Genomic DNA, 20,709 nt, shown 5'->3' with positions numbered 1-20,709 from the left:
GCTTTACTTTCACATACCTACTTTACATTCTATTCATAGACGGGGTAGAAAATGATTTAAAGATAAAGATAAACTTTATAGAAATTTGTGCATTACAGCAGCTCCAGAAAACGGGAGACGGGAATACAACACAAGTTAAAATCAAATCAAACATATTTACATCAGTTAAATAAAAAAATACAATAATGTAAAATTACACAGTAACTACACAGGAAAGGGTTATTGTTCTTAAAAAAAAAAAAAAAAAGCATTTCTTTATGAAATTACAATTACACAGTCTGGGCCCCATGAAAAGATATCACATTGGACCCCTACCACGGTCCAAACTAACCCGGAACATTTCTATGACCGCACCTCTACAAATGACCCGTAAAAACTTTGAACAACTATGCTTTGTTTTGCACCCTGAAAATGGAAGATAAATAATCACTGTTATATTTCCTCATAGTTTAAAAATAATTTCAACTTTGTAATATACACACCTTTCAGACAGTTGAAGCAGGGGGGGGGGGGGGGGGGGGGGGAGAGGGGCCTTTGAGACAGACTCCATGTTTTTTTCCAGAAAGGAATTCTGAATGTTTGTTTATTTATTCAGACAATTTTTGTTTTCTTATTGCGGTTATAACTTAGAGAAAAAAGCGAAATAAGAAATACATTTTTATTTCAAGCCCATGAAGGGCCCCCCTTCCCACTGGGCCCCGGGTAGTCAGTCCCACTTTTCCCCCCACTACGACACCCCTGTACGCAGTCAATCTTTACTTCAATTAAAACGTAAAGTTAAACTATCAGCTTGCTCACGTTCAATAAAAAGTATAGTTCAAAACATTTAGATATGATTGCTTAGGTTTGTGCAGTTCAACCAAATATAGAGGAAAAAATAGACAATAATAAGTCTAGGTGAGGCTGGAAATCCCTACAATGAATTACAAATGTACTTTTTTAATTCAATGTTTTACTGGATTTATAATAATAGTAAAATACCATATGAATGCAATAATGTTTTCAAAAGTAGATGTCACAACAGGGAATAAGGTATCTGAGGGGAGAAAGTAAAGAAAAGTAAACTGTTTACAGTCCAGTGCAATATGATCACACACAAAACACAATGAAATCACACAGAGAGAGTGGTTTTAGGCTTTGTATTTATTTAAGTTAAATGTATAAAAGATCATTGACTTGATACATTTCATGTTTCAAGGCTTTGTCATTAAGACAAAACAAACTCTGCCCCAATCGAAAGCCTCTCAGCCTTTTCATACCGCCTGCCAGCTTTCAAAGAGACATTCATACATAATCCTGTCTAAATCACAGTTCATTCTACTGTATAACATAGCTATTTCATCAAATAGATTTGTATAAAATGTAAAGAAATTTCATACAAAAGTGCAGAACAATATGTATTTACAGTATAAACTTTTTTTTTTTTCATATAAAATCTTGCGCGTGTGCTCTACTGAACAGCTGCTCACTTTATTAAGAAGCGTTCTGCTTTGGCAGCGAACATCTGTGTGTACAAGCAGGTTCAGATAAGGCACTGACAAGGGTCAAAATACATTTGATCACTTCTGAAGTGCCACTGTATTACAGCTAGCCACTACACCTCCCACATCAACCTCAACAGATAGAAGTCTCGCTAAATCTCCATTTTACAAAATACAGCATTTCAGCTCCGTCTTTCCAACTTGACGTGCTGTCAAGTGGTGATCAGGTGAGCCATTCTTTCAGTGTGGGAAGCAAAGTAAAGGCATGGGGTGACTGGATTCATACTGAAGTTGCAAGAAAAATGTAAATAAGACGTTTACTTCAATCCGTTAACATCAATGCATCTGATTTGGTCTGTGCAGTTTACTGTGCACGAAGCTGCCATAACATAGAAAAGGCTATAGGGCTCTGAGGCGACTAAAACAATCCAACATGACTAATACTTATTACTTTAAGTCTTTACAAGTTCTTGCATCTTCTCTTTGGCCCTTTTCCTCTGTGGACTCACGGCTCACTGCATGGGAAGCTGGGATGGATGTCAGACTCCAATAGTAAATGTTGGTATTGGTTGATAGACATTGCACACTGCGGCAAAATAATTTGGTCTTTTTGAAGAAGAAACTACACAACTCTGAAAGTATTTAAAACATGATTGAAATAGAAAAATATCTCCTCAGTTGATTATCCTGCATGTTTTGAAATGTGTCAATGCATGATATCAAAAGTGCAATGTTGACATTCCTTCTAAATGGGCGTATGAGCGCTATAAAAGGAGGGTAATGCAACCCTGTAAGATGTTTCAAAAAAGACATTCTTACTTACAAATTCTTATTGTAAGGCGTTAGCAAAAATACATTTACAATTTTTAGCAATCGATAGAAAACTTAACTGCTAAGATGACTTCGAATGTGTCATATACATTTTTGTAACTTCTTATTTTCACTCACACTCGCTGATGAGTTACATACAGTACTGTCAGGTGTGATGTCCCCGCTCGGTCAGGATTACATACCTACACACTGTTCTACTGCAGTAAATGAGTGTGAAGAGCAATTCTGCTCTTGCACTTTGGTCCTTTATTTCCTGCTCTTGTTAAAGGACAGCAGTCTGAACTTGTGAGACTGCTAAGTGGTTCCTCGTCAGTCTCCTCCTGGGGAGCACACTGCGACGCCTCAGAGGACTCTGCAGGTCTGACAGCAGTCAACCTGGCCTCTGCGTGGCAAATTGGAGTTGAGCTAGTTGGTGAGAGAAACAGGGTTCCTGACAAGGCAGACACTGGTGATGGGCATCAGGGCAGGAAGTTGGAGTGAGCCCTGGAGCCTGGTGACTTTTGGGAGGAGCCCTCGGGATGGGGCGGGCCGGAGAGGAGGGGAGGCGCCGCGGACTCAGAGGCCCTCGCAGGCAAAGAAGGGGGGAGGGAGAGGGGGTCCCTGGGCCTCAGAAGCTACCCTGTACAAACGGGTGGCTCAGCAGAACGTCAGCAGTGGGACGCATCTTCTCCTCCACAAACACTTGCCGTAAGAAGTTCCTGCACGCGTCGGATACGCTCTCTGGAAGCATGGGCTTTGTAGGCTGGGTGGCGATCTTGAAAATGGCCGCCATGGCCTCGTACTCGGCCCACGGAGGTTTCTGGGTGAGCATCTCCACAACAGTGCAGGCAACACTCCTGAGGACAAAAAAAGAAGAAAAAAACATAGATGTTGATTTCAGAATTTCAACTTACTCTAATATATGAGCATTTTCTGCTTTAATTCGATTGTCCATCCTGTCTCTATATACTTAATTATTAGTTTAACATCTTTTTGTTCTCTTTTTCTGTGTGTCAACTCAGTGTGTCTTTTATTTTGTGATATTTCAACATATTTCAAGTTGGAAGCTTCAAATAAGATCTGAGGTGTTTTACCGCTTCCTGCACTGGTTAATATCTGTCTTTGCTATCTGCCTGTTTTTGTTTATTATGCAAAATAAAACTGAACTAAAGCAGAACTGAGTTCATACATATCACAGCTGTGACTGGTTTTATGTCCAGATAGAGACAGTGTGCTTCTTAACTTGAGTATTGTTGCTATGTGAATTGTACCTCTGTTGGTTGATCAAAACATTCTTATTAAAAATGACTGCAATAGACAAAAAGTCATTATTTAAAATGCCGTCAGACTTTCCTTACATAGAGTACAGTCCAAACCATTACCATTGTAGGGCTTTACCTCCCATTGATTTAGGTAACTTTATTGCTTCTTACAGAAACAGCTTATCATTTTACCTGCACTGAAAAATATAGATTTTTGTCCTTCATCGTTGGTATATCCCCTTTGGGCCTCATTACACTCCTACCTGATGTTATCCTTACCAAACATCAGCTTTGCGGCCGTAGCCCTCCCCGTTGATGACTTCAGGACTCATCCAGTAGGGGGTGCCAGTGACAGACTTGATTCCTGTACCAGACATGCAGATGGTCTGGATACGTTTGCTGGCTCCAAAGTCTCCCAGCTTCACGTTCCCTGACGAGTCCCTCAGGATGTTAGCACCTTGAGGAATGAAAACAAAAGATGATTTCAGAGTTATCCGAGAGTCTCCTGAGGACTGAAGGTATCCTTCAGTTAATGTACCGTTACAGTGTGGTTAGAAAAAGTGACTGTGCCAGGATGTTGGCCTGAAGGGAAAGGTACATTTTTCCTCTTGTTTCACTAGTCTGCGATGATGGAAAAACTGAACTATTTAAGTCTTAAATTGGAAAATGCCTCAGTAGATTAAACAAATCAGAAAATGAAATATTGAATCAGCCGCCTGCTCCACGTGTATCAAACCTCAACACCCTCTTTCCTCCTTCTTGAGTTATTTTCTGACATGTAGTCTGAGTCTATCCCGTTTCCTCCAGACGCTCCACTTGTTTGATCAGTGACTAATGTAGGCTACACCAGTCGCTGCTCAATCTCCTCTCCCATTGAGGGACTGAGGGCTGCAGAGACGAGATTGAGAGACTGAAAGAGTGACCTTTACTCTTAACTTCTCACTTTGTCAATGTGTTTCCACTGCCGGCACATTTGCAGGGAGGATGTGAGACTCTAATAAATCACGGTCCATTTAAGTCTCCTCGGAACGTCACATTTGCAAAAAACTTTACAGTCAAATCGTCATGGCTGTGATGCCAAGATCTGTCTTAAAGCAGCATGTGTTGACAGCTCCTTTGACTTTACACAGAGCAGCTCTTGTGTGGTGAAATGAACACACATCATATATAACACATGAGGAGCATTTTTAAGTGGAAAATCCCACCCACGTGTACTCTCATAGAGCCTGCCAGTGTCCGGTGAGACCTACTATCTTTTTTTTCCCCCCACCAGACGGTACATTTTCCTCTTCTTGGCTGCGGCTGAACGAGGCAGTGACTCCTAAAGCTGCGGGCGGGCAAACTAAAGCCTTTCCATCCGGTGTCGGACATTTTTAGCCCGGCTGATTTCACCAGCATGAAGTCCCTAATATATCTCAAAGGGGAGTTCAAAATAGCACTTTTTTTTTTCCAGGCTCTTTCTGTAGACGGCAGATGAGGAAATGTCAACCAGGATGAAATGAATGGATCAGTGGTGTTCTCAGCAACAGTTGCCGCGGAACGAGCCGCAAAGCATCGTTTAAACACTGCCAGCTACGTCCATGTCTCAAGTGTGGGTTACAAATCCAATTAAACCCCTTTCCTGACCTTTGTTAGCTTTCATTTTTCCTTTACCTTTGATGTCTCTGTGTACAATCATGTTGCTGTGCAGGTAGGAGACTCCTTGGAGGATCTGCCTGGTGTACCTCCTCGTCACCTTCTCAGTCAGGGCCCCGTAGGCTTTCAGCTGGTCTTTTATTGAGCCCTGGAGACACGGAAAGAGATAGAAAAACAGAGGGGGGATGTGAGAGGACGATTGGAGCTCAGAAAAATGGTGGACAGATTGTTGTATTGGCTGCAGTGTTAGCTGAGATTATTTCTACAGCTGTAGTGTGCAAAACAGAGTCAACTATATACATTGTACATCCTTTATATAATACATAATCAATACAAAGGGCCAGATTCAAAAGAGAAAGTGAATTACAAGTTCCTGGATGTTTTGTCAGTCAGACCTGTAAAGCTAGGAATTCAAATGTGTTAAAGCTACCGTGAGGAGTTTTTAGCTAATTCTTAAAAACTGAAATGAATACTGATGCCTCATTATGAGCTACAACAGCAAACAAGACCATCAGTATAACGGCTGATTATTTCTGTATAGGTATTTTTAATGCCTGAAACTGTGTTGGGGGGGGGGTAGGTGTCAGATGAAGTGATTCAAAGCAGGCTGCAGAAAAAAGCCTTTTTTTTAATTGTCACTGCTAGATTCTTTATGAGCGATACACTTGACTGTTAGAAGAAAGCAGGAAAAAGAAAAAAAAAGGCACTTATACATATGGGAGGGAATAGGTACTGTTCCGTCCACAGGGGGGCACCAAACTCAACACAAACTGCAAGTTCCCTTACAGGTACTTTTAACGATGGACCTTCTTAATCCTACAGAAGTAGCTTATGTTTAACTAAACATAATGTTGTGTTCTGATACATTTTCACTCAGTTTGACCCTCTAAACATCCTTTGCTTTACCTCTCTGTGCTTAATAACAGACATAGTTAATGATTTGACTTAATGTCTGGTAACAAAATATTCATCTTCTGACAATCAATGTGCAGCCAAGTTCACTCTGTATGTCCGTGTCAACAGCTTTGGCCAATTAACTTCTGTTCACATCACCCTCCTCATGTCATTAAAGCTACCATGAGGAATCACGTAGTAGTTATGCGGTGAGTCAAAAGTCTGTTCAGAGCACATTTTTAATATTAAGTTAACAAAGGATACAATAGATGTATCTCACGAGTCAGGACAACAGTAAATTGCCAAACCACTATTATGTCCCATCCCTAGTGTACAATGAATATCCAATGGTTCAGTGTCTAAAGTAACGATGACTTCAAGGGAAATGTTGCAGCATAGTCACAATAACATTTCCAGCTGAAGCAGATTGCATTTGTTTTATTATAAAAGAAGCCTCTGAGCCCTTTTTTAAGCACCGAAAAAAAAAGAATCATATAAACATGCAAAGTGTTGAAAGAAATGTGCTCAATTTTCTCCGACGTCCTGCATTTCCTCTCATTTCCTGTTTTCAGTTCCTCAAGAGCTAAAGACCTAACACCTGTGACGCACTTTTGGACTCAAAAAGTGAAAAAGACTTTCAGCTGTCAACAAGACACCTCAACAGCTCTCTGCCTCTCAGAGGGACACTTGCCCCCGCACCACTTCTCCCCCCCTCCACCCCCCCAACCCACCCCGAGGGCAGCTACAGCGTTATCGGTCAGCTGCAGCGGTGCAGTCGTGCCGAGCAGTCACACACACCGACTTGCCTTTTGTCACCTTCCCTCCTGCCTCTGCCAGCAAACTCCAGTGTAACATAAACATTTCCAAGTTCCAGACAATGTGTGACTAAGTCACTCAACGGCTCTCAGAATTTAAAAAAAAAAGAGGTCACGGAAATATTAAAAAACAGACGCAGTGACGGGGTCTACAGGCGACAGTGGCTCATTAAAGCGCTCATTTAGTGAGAAAATGATCTCATAAACTGAGCTGCTCTGCTGACATCAACCACAGAGGACATGATTGATGACAGCTGCTGACATTTCAGAATTGTTTTTTTTTTTAAGCAGATGTAGCTTCTTAGGGTTTGAACTAATGTTTGTATTGAAATGTGTGTACAGCTGATACAACAATGTGGCATTCTCAGACATCGTTTATTAGGACTGCTGCCTTGATTTTGAGCTACATGTGGTGTCTCCTCTGCAGAATACGCACCCCCGGCATAAACTCCACAAAAATGGTGAGTTTCCTCTGTTCCAGATCCCGCAGACAACCGTAGTACTGAACTATCCGCTCATGACGCAGATTCTTCAGCAGCTGGATCTCACACTCTAGAGCGTTCACCTCCTGCAGAAAAGAGAGGTGAAATTAAGAAAAACATAACAGAGTTCATAATCATATTAAATCTGGAAACAATAAATCACTGCCCTGGAATAATCCAGTGTGAGACTTATTATGTCCTCTCTCACCTTGCTGGTTTCTTGACAATCGGGGTCAAAGGGAACCTGCTTGGCAGCCAGCTCACGGCCTGTGTCGGCGTCATAACAGAGGTAGACCTCCCCAAACGCCCCGCGCCCCAGGAGCTTTCCTTGTCGCCAGTTGACTGGCGCCCGCGGCGCTGCAGAAACAAGACACCACATGATGAAAACCCAGCAGTAATTCATTATGTAGCTGAGTCCCCCAGAGGATGACAGATCCACTGTGATATACTGATTCAAGCAAACACTGAACCACTGAGGCATGCGTCAAAATCCACCACAAAATCCAACTGTAACTTTAACGAAGCCAGACGTCAAATCCACCGCAGGGTCGTTGAATAATTCCCACCGCAGACCCTCTCAGAAGGGGAAGCCCATGATATCTGAGTAAAAACCACGCTCAGACAACAGAAAGTCGACAAAAAAACCCTAGAGAGAGCATCTCAGCGCCTCAGAGCAGACTCTGAGACTTTCTTTGTGGTCAGGTTAGACGGTTTGGTCGTGTGTGGGTGAGAAGGACAACAGAGACACGCCGACCTCAGACTGCTGAGCCGAGCTTCAGTTCTATGACAAAGACAGTTTCTGGAAAATGCAAACTGTGGACTGAATAATAACAGATGGCAGGCTGGGATAAGACGAGGACAGGGAAATTGTGCCCGCTGTGATTTACATTTTAACTGCACTTTATCTCCACTACCTTTTACACATGATGCATGGCACACAGTATTTATGGAGATATTTCACGTTCTCTGCTAACCATGATGGCATGCTACATTTTAAAGTTCTTGTAATTACACCTTGTTTGACCGAATTCTGAAATCTGAACCATTAAGTCAATGTTATGAATCATTTATTAGACAAATTTAGCCCTTTTTTCTTGATTTCAGTGCAAGTTTTTATATTTGCTTGTGCACAGCAGATGCTTCTCAACAAGGGCTCTGTATTATTTAAATAGTTATACAAAAACATGCTGATAGGTAACCTTCAGTTTCAGTATTCTTATACACTTATTTTTAATGCTCCCTAAAATTTTGTTTCTTTTTTGACTAAATTCTAAATGTGTCTAAAAAAACACTGACAGGAGAACATTGCCTGAATAAAAAAAGCAGCAGAAGCAGTCGAAGTCTGAGCTCTCTTCAGTCATCTCTGTGTCAGCAGTAAGGGTTTCATTTGTCAAATTACAAATAAATAAAAGCCCCTGACAATATTAAAGGCTCAGAAGTTCAGTGTTTTTATGGTCTGGGGGAACATTTACTTCTTGTTCTGTTCCTTCATTTGAAAACTTTTGTCACATCTTTATAGCTCCACTTACACTTGGCTGTCCCACGCTGGCAGCTTTTGTCAGCAGTGCGGCCCAGTGAGCGCAGGTCGCCGTACTGCAGCGTACTTTCACCATTATAACTCCGTGTGCGACTGGATGGAACTAGCTGAAACAGGTTCTCTTGCGGCATGAAGCTGCGCGGAAGTGTCCTACGACCTGAAAACACACATATTAGACATAAAGAGACATATTAATGGCCGTGCACACATGGGCCATTTCTTCTTTTGTTTGTGCTGTTAGTGATTTTCACACTGGGTTTTTTTTTTCTTTACAGGTGTTGTGCATACAGTACAGCGAGCTCTCAGCCAAAGACTTCGGGCCAGCCGGAGCAGAGTGCCTCTCGCCACTCAGTCCCACTTCCCCTAAGACAGGAAGCAGGGCGCTGTGTTTTTATACAAGTTCGGGTTCACCGCAGGGAAACGTAAATCACTGCTAGCCAAGGTTAGCCTCTGAGTAAGCAATTACTAGCAGCTGCCTTGGACAGCAAGCCAGAACTTTATGTACCAAATCTATGATTTGAGCAAAAGACGGCCCAAGTGGAGAACAAGATTTTAAACTATTTAGAAAACAGGGAATTGTGCACTGATTAAAACAAATGTGATTAGATGGGCTGTGTGGTGTAGGCATGTGTGTGTGCCTGTGTTGTCCTGCTTCAATAGTAACATAATCTGTTTAATCTGTGCAGTAAATGTGTTGTTGTTACTGCTCAAGCAAAGCCGGTTTCTTACGGTCTCCGTAATCCTTGCTGCGATTGGGCAACTGGAACTGGCGGGGGAAAGTCCCTCCTTTTCCATGGCGTCCTGCAGAGGGAGCAACGAAGCAGAGCTGTTAATTTGGAAGTAAACGAACAGGCAACAATATCAACTTCATTATGTTTTATAGTAATAGTCACATCTCAAGTGGAAGAATAAAAGTTAAATAGCTTGGAGCTTGTTAGAAACACAAGCATGATGAGGAGAAGAGTTTTAACTGATCACATCTGACAGACACTTCATTGCTCGTGTTCAAATCAAAAGCAGCAGGATGGAAGACAGCTTGTCACACGCTGGAACAGAGCTTTCTGCAGCCGAGTCAGAAAAACTGAGAACAGTTCATGTGTGCTAGCTTAGCCTTTTAGCTCTGAACCCAGTGGAGCAGTAACTAAAGGCAGGTGGGGAGCACTGCTGACGCAGGCGAGCGCTGACACTCAGTCTCTCTCTCATACACACACGCACACGCACACGCACACACACACACACACACACACACACACACACACACACACACACACACACACACACACACACACACACACACACACACACACACACACACACACACACACACACACACACACACACACACACACACACACACTGAATGGAGAGTTGTGGAGCCACTCGCAATTGAAAGCAGCTGTTCTGTCAGATGACTGCCTCCCCTTGCGCTGTTTTTGTGGCCGTATCCCATGGAGACGGGAGTTATTTTTTGTGTTTGGCAGCACGGGATGGAGAGGAAAAATCTACTCACAGGGAATGGTAAACAAATACTGTAGCTCTCAGCAGGAAGGGCCACACAGCTTTTACATCTGGGAGGGGGAAGAGCGTGTGTATGCATGTGTTTGCACGTGCATGCATTCCCGTGTGAGTGCTCAAGTATGGCTGCAGCTATATGAAGCACCCCACACGCCCAGCCTGTATACACAATGTGCAGCACTCTTACATTTTTCTTTAATTTACAGAACGGGAGAAAATGGCCAGATTGCTGCGTTTCCCTTGTTCATGAGGATTCATTTGGCATTATCTGTCATCCTGCTGCATTTGATCTGTGTTCTGAAGGAAAAGGCGCAGACGGGGAGCCGAGGGGACAGGGACGAGACAAGCAAGGGGGGTGGCATCAAGAGCAGGGAAATGATCATAAAAAAAGACGGGAAAGGAGCGATGTCTATTAGGAAGTGGAGTCTGAAAAAAAAAAAATGCAGACACAGAGGGAAAAGGGAGTGAGTGAAGGAGATGGACAAAGGGTGCACAGCGGAGGGTCTGTGGAATATAAAGCAGGACGAGTTATGATGCTATCACACTCCCTTCATCACCTCCTGAGACGTAGAAACACAACCAAGATATTAAATATCTCCCTAAAAACCTATCCCTCATTTTAAGTATTTACTCCCATCTAATAATACCATCTCCCTGAGGGCATTTTTAATGAGAAACATTTGCGCTTATCAGGAGCTGCATGAACAGAGCTTTAGTTCTCTTTCTGTGAATCTACTTGTGTGGCTATAATTACAACAGAACCGAAAAAAGTTAAAACAGGAAAAACTTTTTTTTTTAAAAACAACATTTCTACCTTTTAATCCCCCCGTGTAATGTTTGAGGTGAGCGCTAACTCAACAGCACAGCTTTCTGCTGCAGATTCCTCCTGTCTTACCTTTGTATTCATAGTTGAGGTTCAGGTAATTATTGTCCCGGTTGTTCTGCGAGAAAGGAGGACTGAAATGACAAGAGAACAAGGAGGGGACGGTTGAAAATGGTTTGCTGCTTCATCTTCTAATTTCCCCCTTATCTTCAAAAAGGAGTCTGGCCACAGCAGCTGGACTGAAACGTCAGATATAAAGCGGCACAAAAAGCCTTTAAATAACTTTGCATTCTTTGATTTTAAACCACAATGTGTCCCATAAGAAAAGATAAGAAGGATTTTTTTTACCTTGGTGAAATAACAAAAAGAAATTGAAAGTACATTTTGTGGAGGTAAGTTGCAGAATAAACCTTCTCTCATTAAATGTGTTGCTGTTCAGGCCCCCCCCCCCAGCTGCCTGTAAGCCAGCCCTGCCCCCCGGCCCTACAGAGAGTGACGTCTCTGCTGACCGCAGGGCGGCGCGGGGCCACGAGACCCTGGATAAGGGGCACGCATGCCCGCTCGGAGGGAAAAGTTCCATGCACTCGTTTCCTGCCATTGTTCTGCAGCCTGGAGCCCAGATAAGCCTCGTGCAGGTAGAGCTGTTTCCGTCCTACACTCTCTCTCTCTCTCTCCCCCCTTCTCTCTTTCTCGCTCTCATTTTTCTCTTTCCCTTTGAATTACATTCAATATTTTCTCCCCCCCCCCACCCACCCATTTCTACTCCACTCTCACTTTTTCACCACTTTTCATTTTCCGGCTCAGTTTTTCCCCTCATGCAGCGTGTTCTTGCTCACACTTCTACGTCTCCCACTCAGTCTCTGTTAGCCTTCTCTCATGATAACAGAGGAATCCAGGCGTCAAGATAAGAGTTTTGTGGCCATGGCAACAACAAAGTGACCTGATTCCCTTTTCCAAATTGGCAATATCGCAGGCAGGGTCACTGGTCAGTGATCGCTGCCAACCTTAAAGACTGTTTTAAAAAACTAAACCAAGAGCCTTTGTTAGCTTCTGTGTGCAATTTCACAAAACATAAGATGACATTCAAGCGTGAACACTGTGATACGAAGCAAGAATAAATAACTGTGACCTGCCATATGAATGTGAGCATCGTAAAAAAAATAAATCCACACGGACAAGAGTAATAAATCAAACACTGCATGATGACTCACCTGTCCAGTGCTTGATCTATTGATTGACAGCTGCTCGACAGTGAGTTGTCTGCGCTCCCGAAAGGATCCATCTGACAGATGTAATAACACAAAGAGAACGAGGGTCACTGAGGATGAAGTCAGCTGAGAGTTTTATGCCACATAGACAGATCTTGAGTTTTAAGCCTGAATATAGCCTCAATAGCAAATTGTGTTGCACAATTTGCAATGACAATAAAGGCTTTCTATTCCATCACTCATCCGAAAACTGCCTTTATACCAGTTACTTTCAGTTTTATTCAATAACCGAATCACGTACCGTATCTCTCTTGATAATAATGGTTAAAAATGTTGAGTAAATGACCCGAGTCTCAACAAAGCAGAGTGGCATTCCCACAACAAGTCCAAAAGATGCAACAAGTGACAGGTCTGACGTGTTCAAAATCATTAGACACAAACCCCAGTGTGAACTTTTCTGTGTGTAAGTCACCTGCTTGCTAAAGAACCAAATAAGAGGGTTGTGTCTGATGTTTTGCATATACTGGGACTGCCTGAATTATAGCATGTTCATATAGCAACCACGAGTTCAGTATAAAAACTAAGAACAATGCAGATTGTACCATAAACCAAACCTAGGGTCAATTCATTCAAGTAAGTCAACTTGTTCAGTCTCTTACATTCTGGTCCTGGGTCTCAGGGATGAACTCCCCTTCACTGTGGATGCTGGTGTAGGAGCCCTGGCGGGCGATCTGCTGCTGCTCCTCGGGGACGCTGCCTGGAGGTGGGGACGTCCGACCTGTGTGCAGGGAACCTGTGAAAGTTTGAAAAAGAGTGGAAAAGGTAGGAGAAAGAGAATGAGGAGTTAAGTGCAAAGAAATGAGGAAAGTGTAAAATCAGGAAAGAAGGAATGGAGGAAGTAGAAAGGGAAGATGATGGAGAGAGGAAAGAGAGGGGGCGGAGGGGAGAAAACAGCGTCATCGTATTATTCATGGGTACAAGTTCAACTGTGCCAGGACTACGAGAAATGATTTACTAAACCACACTGCCGCCACCTCTAACCTCAATTACTGTGACAAATGCAACCCCCAGCTACAGCGGTGACTGAATGCTCGTCCTTGACATAGTGAGAATTGAAAGTCTGACTGTCGCTGACTGAATACATGCACACAGGCCAAAAGGTACCAAGATGTAAAAACTGGCTGACTACCAGAGTAAACAGTCTAATTTCTAACTGAGATGTATTTTCTTTACAGTTCAGTGTTTTTCTCTGTCTTTCTGCACCCTCTCCTTTCCCCGTCTCTGCCATGCGTCATCGAGGTACCCAGGCTCACATCACATCTTCACTCATCCATCCACTGTGACTGCTCTCCTGTCACCTCTCATCTGCCACCACTCCCGCCACTACTCTCTCTCTCAGCCTCTCTGACTGGCAGCTGGCGGGGGAATCCGGAGAGCGAGAGAGGCGGGTAATTCTATACAATTTACATGACCAGGGATGGTGACAGCGCTGATGTTATTCGGGCGACGTGAGACAGATCGGCGTTGACAGCCATTATAAAGAGCTCCAGCTGCTACGTGAAAATGAAAATGGGAAACAGAGTGCTGGTCGTTTCGGCATGTGTACGAGGTTGAGAGACGACTGAAACATTGACCTTCCTGGACAGACATGATATAAAGGGGGTGAAAAGACCCCGACATGGGAGATAAGGGAGAGCTCAGTATTTCACAGAGCAAAATAAACCTTCATGCTATGTTACCAAACAAGCCAGGAGGGACAACATGCAGTGCTAGACTTTACCTTGTTATCTAGCCAAAGAGCGTGACATGACAAGAAAAAGGGCCTTTGGGTGTCTTGGCAAGGAATTAGATATTACTATCACTGTTATATCTGTTAAAATGTTAAATACAGCTGTGTAAGTTGTTAGAAAATAAGCTAAGCTAGCTAGCATATTTGGTTAGGCTTACTGTTTAAACATCAACTTCCAGTCTTCATTCTAGCTTAGCTAATGACAACTGACTTTTGATGCAAATAAAACAAAAACATATGGCGGTGGTTTGAAGAAAAACTTCTGGCTAATCTCAAAATATTCTTTGACAGAAGCCAAGTCGCTAAAAGCTAGCCACCCAGTTTCTGGAAGAACAGGGAAAAGACTAGCCTCCCAGCCATTTATGTAAATATATACTTTTTTATTTTATTTTTGGTATGTGTTCAAAAATTAAAGTAGCTTCACCACGACTTAATACCCCTTGGTGATAACAGCAATCCACAAACACACTTCACTTTAGTTTTTGGTTAGCGTAAATAACAGAGTCATGCTAGCTGTTCCCTTTGTTTGTCGTCTTTATGCCAGCTATGCTACAGCTGCTGACTGCACCTTCATACTCAACAGAGAGATATGAGGGGGGTTAAAATCGTCTCGTTCTTTTCTTGGCAGCATAACCAGAAAAAAGTTTGTCTAATTGTGCTTTCAACATCCAGAGAGCGACACTTTCAGCATAGCATCAACACGCTAACTGCTAACATATAAAGGAGACGATGCAGACAGGGAGCTGCTTGGTATGGGCGCGGAAACTTGTCCTTGCTTTGACCGGACATCTCACTGGCTGTTAAAGTTGTCAATTCCACCTTCAATTTGCATTTTTTCCATTCTGACAAAGCATGTCCCTCGTCTTGTTATTAACATTCCTATGACAGCAGCATCACTCTCTGCTGAAAATTCACACTGACAGCCCACCCTTGAGGCCCTACCAGGTGGAAAACAAATCTTTGCATCAGCAGGTTTTTATTGTAACTCTGTTTTTTTATTTTCTGCCTCCTCTCAGAAATAGAGATTTCACCCTGATAGAGCTTTAACAGCACTTTGATTTACAGTGCAAGTCAATGACTCCACACTTCTGCCAGCTCACCTGTCGAGTGTTTGCGCACCCTCTCCGAGCCCTTGAGCAGGGAGCCCTTCAGATCTCCCAGAGACCGTGATGACTTCATCTCGCTCTGTTTGTCCCTGCTGTTCACCTGTAGGTACTACAAAGAGAAAACAATACAAAGAGTTGGAAGTGGAGAAAGAGAGCAGGATTGGGAGAGGAAATGAGGAAAACATTGCATCATCGTCTCGTTACATCATCATTTCGGTAAGGGAACTTCCTCTAAGTTCAGAAAACAGTACCTCTGATGCAACTTACCTTTAATTTAAAGGTCACCTGATTTTAAAAAGAGATTGACTCCATGCAACTGACAAGTGACAAAGAGTTGCTATCTGTACTATTTAGAAACTGATACATCTCAAACAGAACGAGGTTATGACGTGATGAGTGTTGCACAACAATCCTACTGTGTAAATCAGGCGGTTTGCTTAAAACTTCTGATTCACATTATCTTACAGTGTCTCTAATGGTCAGTTTTAAGTCTTGAAGAAGTGTACATTGTTGGAACCTTACATGGTTGTTCTTGGGGGTCTTTAGCAGTATCCTGAGCAGCCCATTGGTCCCTGTGCTGCAGCCTAACGTCAGCACGGCCTGATCTAGATCCTCCTGGGTCTTCATGGGCAGCAGCAGCTGAAAGGATAAGAAAACATACAGCACATGACCTTTAAATACCCTATTATTCCATGATGGCGCCATGTTAAAGCTTCAGTGTGCACATGACATGGAGTGGTTGTTTTCTTATTTTAAACCTTGTTAAGGTTAAAAAAGATGATTTTCCCTCCCTTGTGACATTTTTGATTATAGCTCCTTGCTTAAATGTCTCCCTCCTGAACATTTTCCATATGCTTTCATGCAAAACCTTTGGTATATATAATGGATCAACACAAAACTGGATAATATAGATAAATACGGAATGCAAGCTTTCATTACGATCTAAGAAACTTAACTTTTTACAACAATGTTAAGGACTCCAGGAAGAACCTGTGGAGTTCTCAGAAGCTTAGAGTGCTTTATTGTGAAACCGATATTCTGTGCATCCAACAGATATCTGCTTTTTTTTCCACTGCTCTTTTTTTTATTAATCAAACAGTAAAAAAAAGACAATTAACTATTATTAAATTCAGATTCACTGAATTGTATCAATCAATCATTATTCGTATAGCCCCAGTGTTATCTCGAGACGCTTTAAAAAAAGAGCATATGGGATAATAAAATGTAGAACAGTCGGAGGGGCTGTGTACTTTTTGCAAGATACTGTATATTCCCAACAACAGCCAAGGATCTTAAAGCATGGCCACTTCTTGTTCTTGTACCTCTTTTTCCGTGAAGTACATGTCCATCTGCTGTCCAAAGGCCTCTGTCACCTTCTGCAGCAGCTCCTTGATCTTCAGTGGCCTCTGGAATGGGATGATTCTGGGAGGTAAAAAAAATAGTAGCATAGTCAGACGTTAGTAGAAACTAGTGTTGTGTCAGACTCTATTATGAAGCCTGTATTTTGGCTATACAGTGTTAGCATCTGACTAGCTCACAAGATAATATATCTGCACATGGCTCGCAGTTTTGTTCTAGTTCTTTCATTGTTTTACTGGTGTTGCTACATACATGTTGACTGGAAGACCCTATAGGAGTCTTTTTCTAGGCCATTTTATGACTGTGTTTCTATGGTAACAAGAGGGAAAAATTATCAGGTCAGCTGGGTCAAGGAGAGGAGCACGCTGATACTAAAGGGGCATTAATCAATCCTAAACCTAACCCCCCCACGCCCCCAATGTGTATGAAAGTCTCATCTGATGTCGGCCTACGTGTATGACAGAGTGTGCACACTTTGAGCTTATCAGCCAGTGTTTATAGGGAGTGTATATATGGAGGCGTGCATGTTTGTAAAACTCTACATGCATGAGTGTGCTTCCCAATCAGTATGTGCATCGGTGGCTGTTTCAACACCACTGGGCCTCTCCACTAAGCCAGCACAAAGGCAGATGGGAAACTTCCTGAGAGGAAAGAAGGGGAGGATGGGGGGGGGGGGGGGTCTGGAGAGGCAGCAAAAGCAGCAGGATGTGTGTCTTTCCCTCCTCTTTTAAAGAGTGACAGCGTGAAAGATACAGAGATATTTAGAGACTGAGAGAAAATACAGGAGACAGCCTGACAAAATAAAAGACAGAAAGAAAGAGAAAAAGATTCCCCCGGCATTTTTTTTCTGCTATCTTCTGCTCTCGCTCTCTGCTTTTGAAGAATTTGTAGCCGACTATCTCTTTATAGTATCCTGATAAAAGGACTTGTTTTCATCTCATCATTTCCTCATCAGAGGCCAAAGCTCTGCCTATCTTAATGACTGCTCATTGGCTCCCTCATTTGAGGAGAGGATTCTGGGAATAGGGAGGCCTGCAGATCAGAGGCGAAACAGCAGCAGAGCTAAACGCTCCACATCTCTGTTTATACTCGCCGATGATGTGCCTGATAAAGAGCTGGAGGGATGTGGACGGGGGTTTTGGGGGGGGGGGGGGGGGGGGGGGGTATGAGGATGCTGCTCCGAAAGATATGGCCTTCCTTCCTCAGTGCGAGCATGTTGACTGAGTAAAAAAGAATGCTTTAACACATCCCAGCACACTCACTCGATCTCTTTCCCTTTTACTCTCATGGACACAATCACAATCAAATACACAGGGAAAAAAAAAAAAGTCTGGCCCTGTTCCTTTACTCTCTCTCTGGCAGGAGACCCTGAAGCAGAGCCGAGGGGGGGTAGAGAGAGACACACAGCTCCGATTTCCTGCCAAAAAACCTTCAGAGTTTGCCAAAAAAAAGAAGGACAGTCCAATCAGATTCCATTGTGAACATACAACACGGTTATCCTGACTCAGGGACTCCTGATACCTCAACAATGTGGACGCAGCTCAGACATCATGTGTAATCATATCGGACGCTGCTACTTTGAGAGTCATTACTTTATGACAAAAATCAAATAAGATGGTAGCGAGCTAATGTAATTCAGCAATAACAAAAGCTGTTGATCAGAGCTGCTTTAAATGTATATGCAAATCATGCAATCGCTACAATGTGATAGTATTATTTTACCCCTAGTATCTATTAGTACGATTACCTCCTGATTTCAAAAACGGGATTTAGATCAAAATGAAAGTGGTGCTGCTCAGACAAGAAGAACAAAGCAAGAACATGACAACAAATAAAGAGGAGAAGGAGAGTGTGAATTCAGAGTGAATTGTAAAATGAATTACAAAAAAATAGCTGTCTGTTCTGTGTGAGCAGTTATGGTGTGAGGGGAGCTTGTAAAAAAAAAAAGGGGGGGGAAGAAGGCTGCGGTAAAGAGAAAGAGAGGGAGGCAGAAACTCAAAGAGACAGGAACATGAAAAACTTGTCTCTTTCACAGCAGTGGCCAATTAGGGCTGTGAAAAAGTGAAGAGGCCCGACGTGAGCACATATTCTGCAGGAGGAAGGAGATGTTTCCTAGTCTCACTGAAGCAACATCTGGACCATATTCTGATGAACCAAGGCAATTATTCAAGTCGCGCACCCAATCTCCCTGAGATGCTTTTCTCCGTTTGAACAGTACACTCCTGTGTTTCAGGAGTTGTTGGGTTGTTGAACAAGGGTTTCATGAGGACAAAGTGTGTCTGTGAACTTGGCCCTCTCCCAGGATGCAATTCTAAAAGGCCAAACGAGGTACCTGGGGGGACTCAAGCGGCGTCCATACAAGGAACGATGGAGCCGCAACAGACAAAACGAAGACCCACACCAAATAAAGCCTCACCCATTCAAAAGATGTGCTGTTTATACTGTGGCCTGAGCTTACAAAGTGCTCCAATGTGGTAAACAAACTGTGAGGCACCTTGGTGGAAACACTGATCGTGAGACCATCTCCAGACAGAGTAAGTGTAACCATGCCTCGCCTCTTCAGTAAGTCTGGAGACGGAATGATTTGAAGGACGGAGGAAAAGATGGAGTATTAATTCGGGGTGTGCCTTGAGGACTGGACACTGAATTGAAACTTGGCACTCTTCTGTTCCCTCTTTTTTTTTTTTTTCTTTCTTTTTTGTTCCCTTCTCAAACAGCCCATCCAAGTCTGAAACACAAGGCCGCCGCTAAATGTCAATGCAGGAATTTTTTCCCTCTCTTTATGCTACTCTGGCTGTGTAACAGTGATTTCCCCCGGACACAAAATCCCAGGCATGGCAAAGCATAACAAAAAAGATCCAAGCTGAAGAGTTCAAAACTTGGACAGGGATGTAGAAACAACAATACGGAGGGTTCCAACGTACCGTTTCTCTCTCTCATGCTCCAGCTTGACTCTTAAATCCTGTTGAGAGGAAAAATAACAACAGAGGGGAGTTATGGCGGTGGAAAGTTAAAGTGATTCATGGTGGTGTGTGGGATTTGGACTGCTGAATACAAGACAACAATAAGCTACACGATGAATTTCACTGACTTCAAGCATTTAAGTCATACATGGTTTTGTTGGTGAAGTTGGTCCTGTAAAACAAAGACAACCTTAACAACTTAAGAGATGGCAGGACACTTTGCAGGTCCACTATTTATAAAGGCATTACCCAAAGAGAGCAGGAATCTGGAGGAGCCTGCAAGTCTGCATGAGGTCATGCCGATAAAACTGACAAGAAACACTGAAGCACTGACGTCATATCAGCGCAAGCCATTGGTTCAAAATCAGAGGTTTGCCCCCGACTCATAGAACAGGAAACTCTGTGCTTGGCACTGTTTGTTTATGTCTCATCATAAACATTAAGAGGATCTGCAAATTATCATTCCACAGAGGGAACGACTGCATGAGGGAAACCACTTCAGAAAGAGAGGCAAGGTGACTGTGACAAATGAAAGCCTGTCTGCTCGTTCAGTCACAAGCTGCCAGAGATATGTCAACTGATAATTTCTGAGGAATTCTTCACTGCTGTCCTGAAGAAGGTTCTTAACCTTACATTCATTTAAGGCTGTGTCAGAGTGCTTGTTTTTTTTTTTAAAGTAGGTTTTCTAGATATTTTATGTTAAATATTCTCCTACATTTTAAAAGTGAAACCACGTCGTACTAGCAGACAATTGATAAATGCTTTGATCGACTGTCTTTTGTGCAGCTTTGTACATAAAAACATCACATAACAGCTTTTTTAAAAAAAGATTTGTATTCCACTACGTGTTATTGAATACAGCTCAATGTCTCATTAGGGTTTATGAAATAATAATGTGTTAGAATTAGACTCTCAATAAGCTACTTTCAGACAACTTTCACTTGACTTTGGCAGCTTCCAGTCCAGTCCAAAAAAAAAAAAGGGGGAAAAAATCTAAAAGGAATTGAGGCTGAGGTTTGTTTAAACCCTG

At 42.7% G+C, this 20,709-nt stretch overlaps 1 protein-coding gene across 1 annotated transcript in view; it reads right to left on the bottom strand.

The window, feature by feature from the left end:
* Positions 1–1,125: 1,125 nt before the first annotated feature.
* Positions 1,126–20,709, bottom strand: part of map3k22 (mitogen-activated protein kinase kinase kinase 22) — a 39,920-nt gene continuing 20,336 nt past the window's right edge. The window contains exons 5-18 of the mRNA XM_061063931.1: positions 19,641–19,678; positions 16,680–16,779; positions 15,880–15,996; positions 15,352–15,466; positions 13,122–13,255; positions 12,466–12,536; positions 11,327–11,388; positions 9,646–9,717; positions 8,909–9,073; positions 7,588–7,736; positions 7,334–7,465; positions 5,207–5,336; positions 3,833–4,010; positions 1,126–3,148 (exon numbers count right to left, since the gene is read on the bottom strand). Of these exons, the coding sequence (XP_060919914.1) occupies positions 2,920–3,148; positions 3,833–4,010; positions 5,207–5,336; positions 7,334–7,465; positions 7,588–7,736; positions 8,909–9,073; positions 9,646–9,717; positions 11,327–11,388; positions 12,466–12,536; positions 13,122–13,255; positions 15,352–15,466; positions 15,880–15,996; positions 16,680–16,779; positions 19,641–19,678 (1,692 nt within the window). The 3' untranslated portion in view covers positions 1,126–2,919. The remainder of the gene's footprint in view (positions 3,149–3,832; positions 4,011–5,206; positions 5,337–7,333; positions 7,466–7,587; positions 7,737–8,908; positions 9,074–9,645; positions 9,718–11,326; positions 11,389–12,465; positions 12,537–13,121; positions 13,256–15,351; positions 15,467–15,879; positions 15,997–16,679; positions 16,780–19,640; positions 19,679–20,709) is intronic.

This window comes from Labrus mixtus, chromosome 19, assembly GCF_963584025.1.
Source record: "Labrus mixtus chromosome 19, fLabMix1.1, whole genome shotgun sequence".
NCBI lineage: Eukaryota > Metazoa > Chordata > Actinopteri > Labriformes > Labridae > Labrus > Labrus mixtus.
The sequence above is the reverse complement of the archived record's forward strand: the minus strand, read 5'-3'. Positions and strand labels throughout refer to the sequence as shown.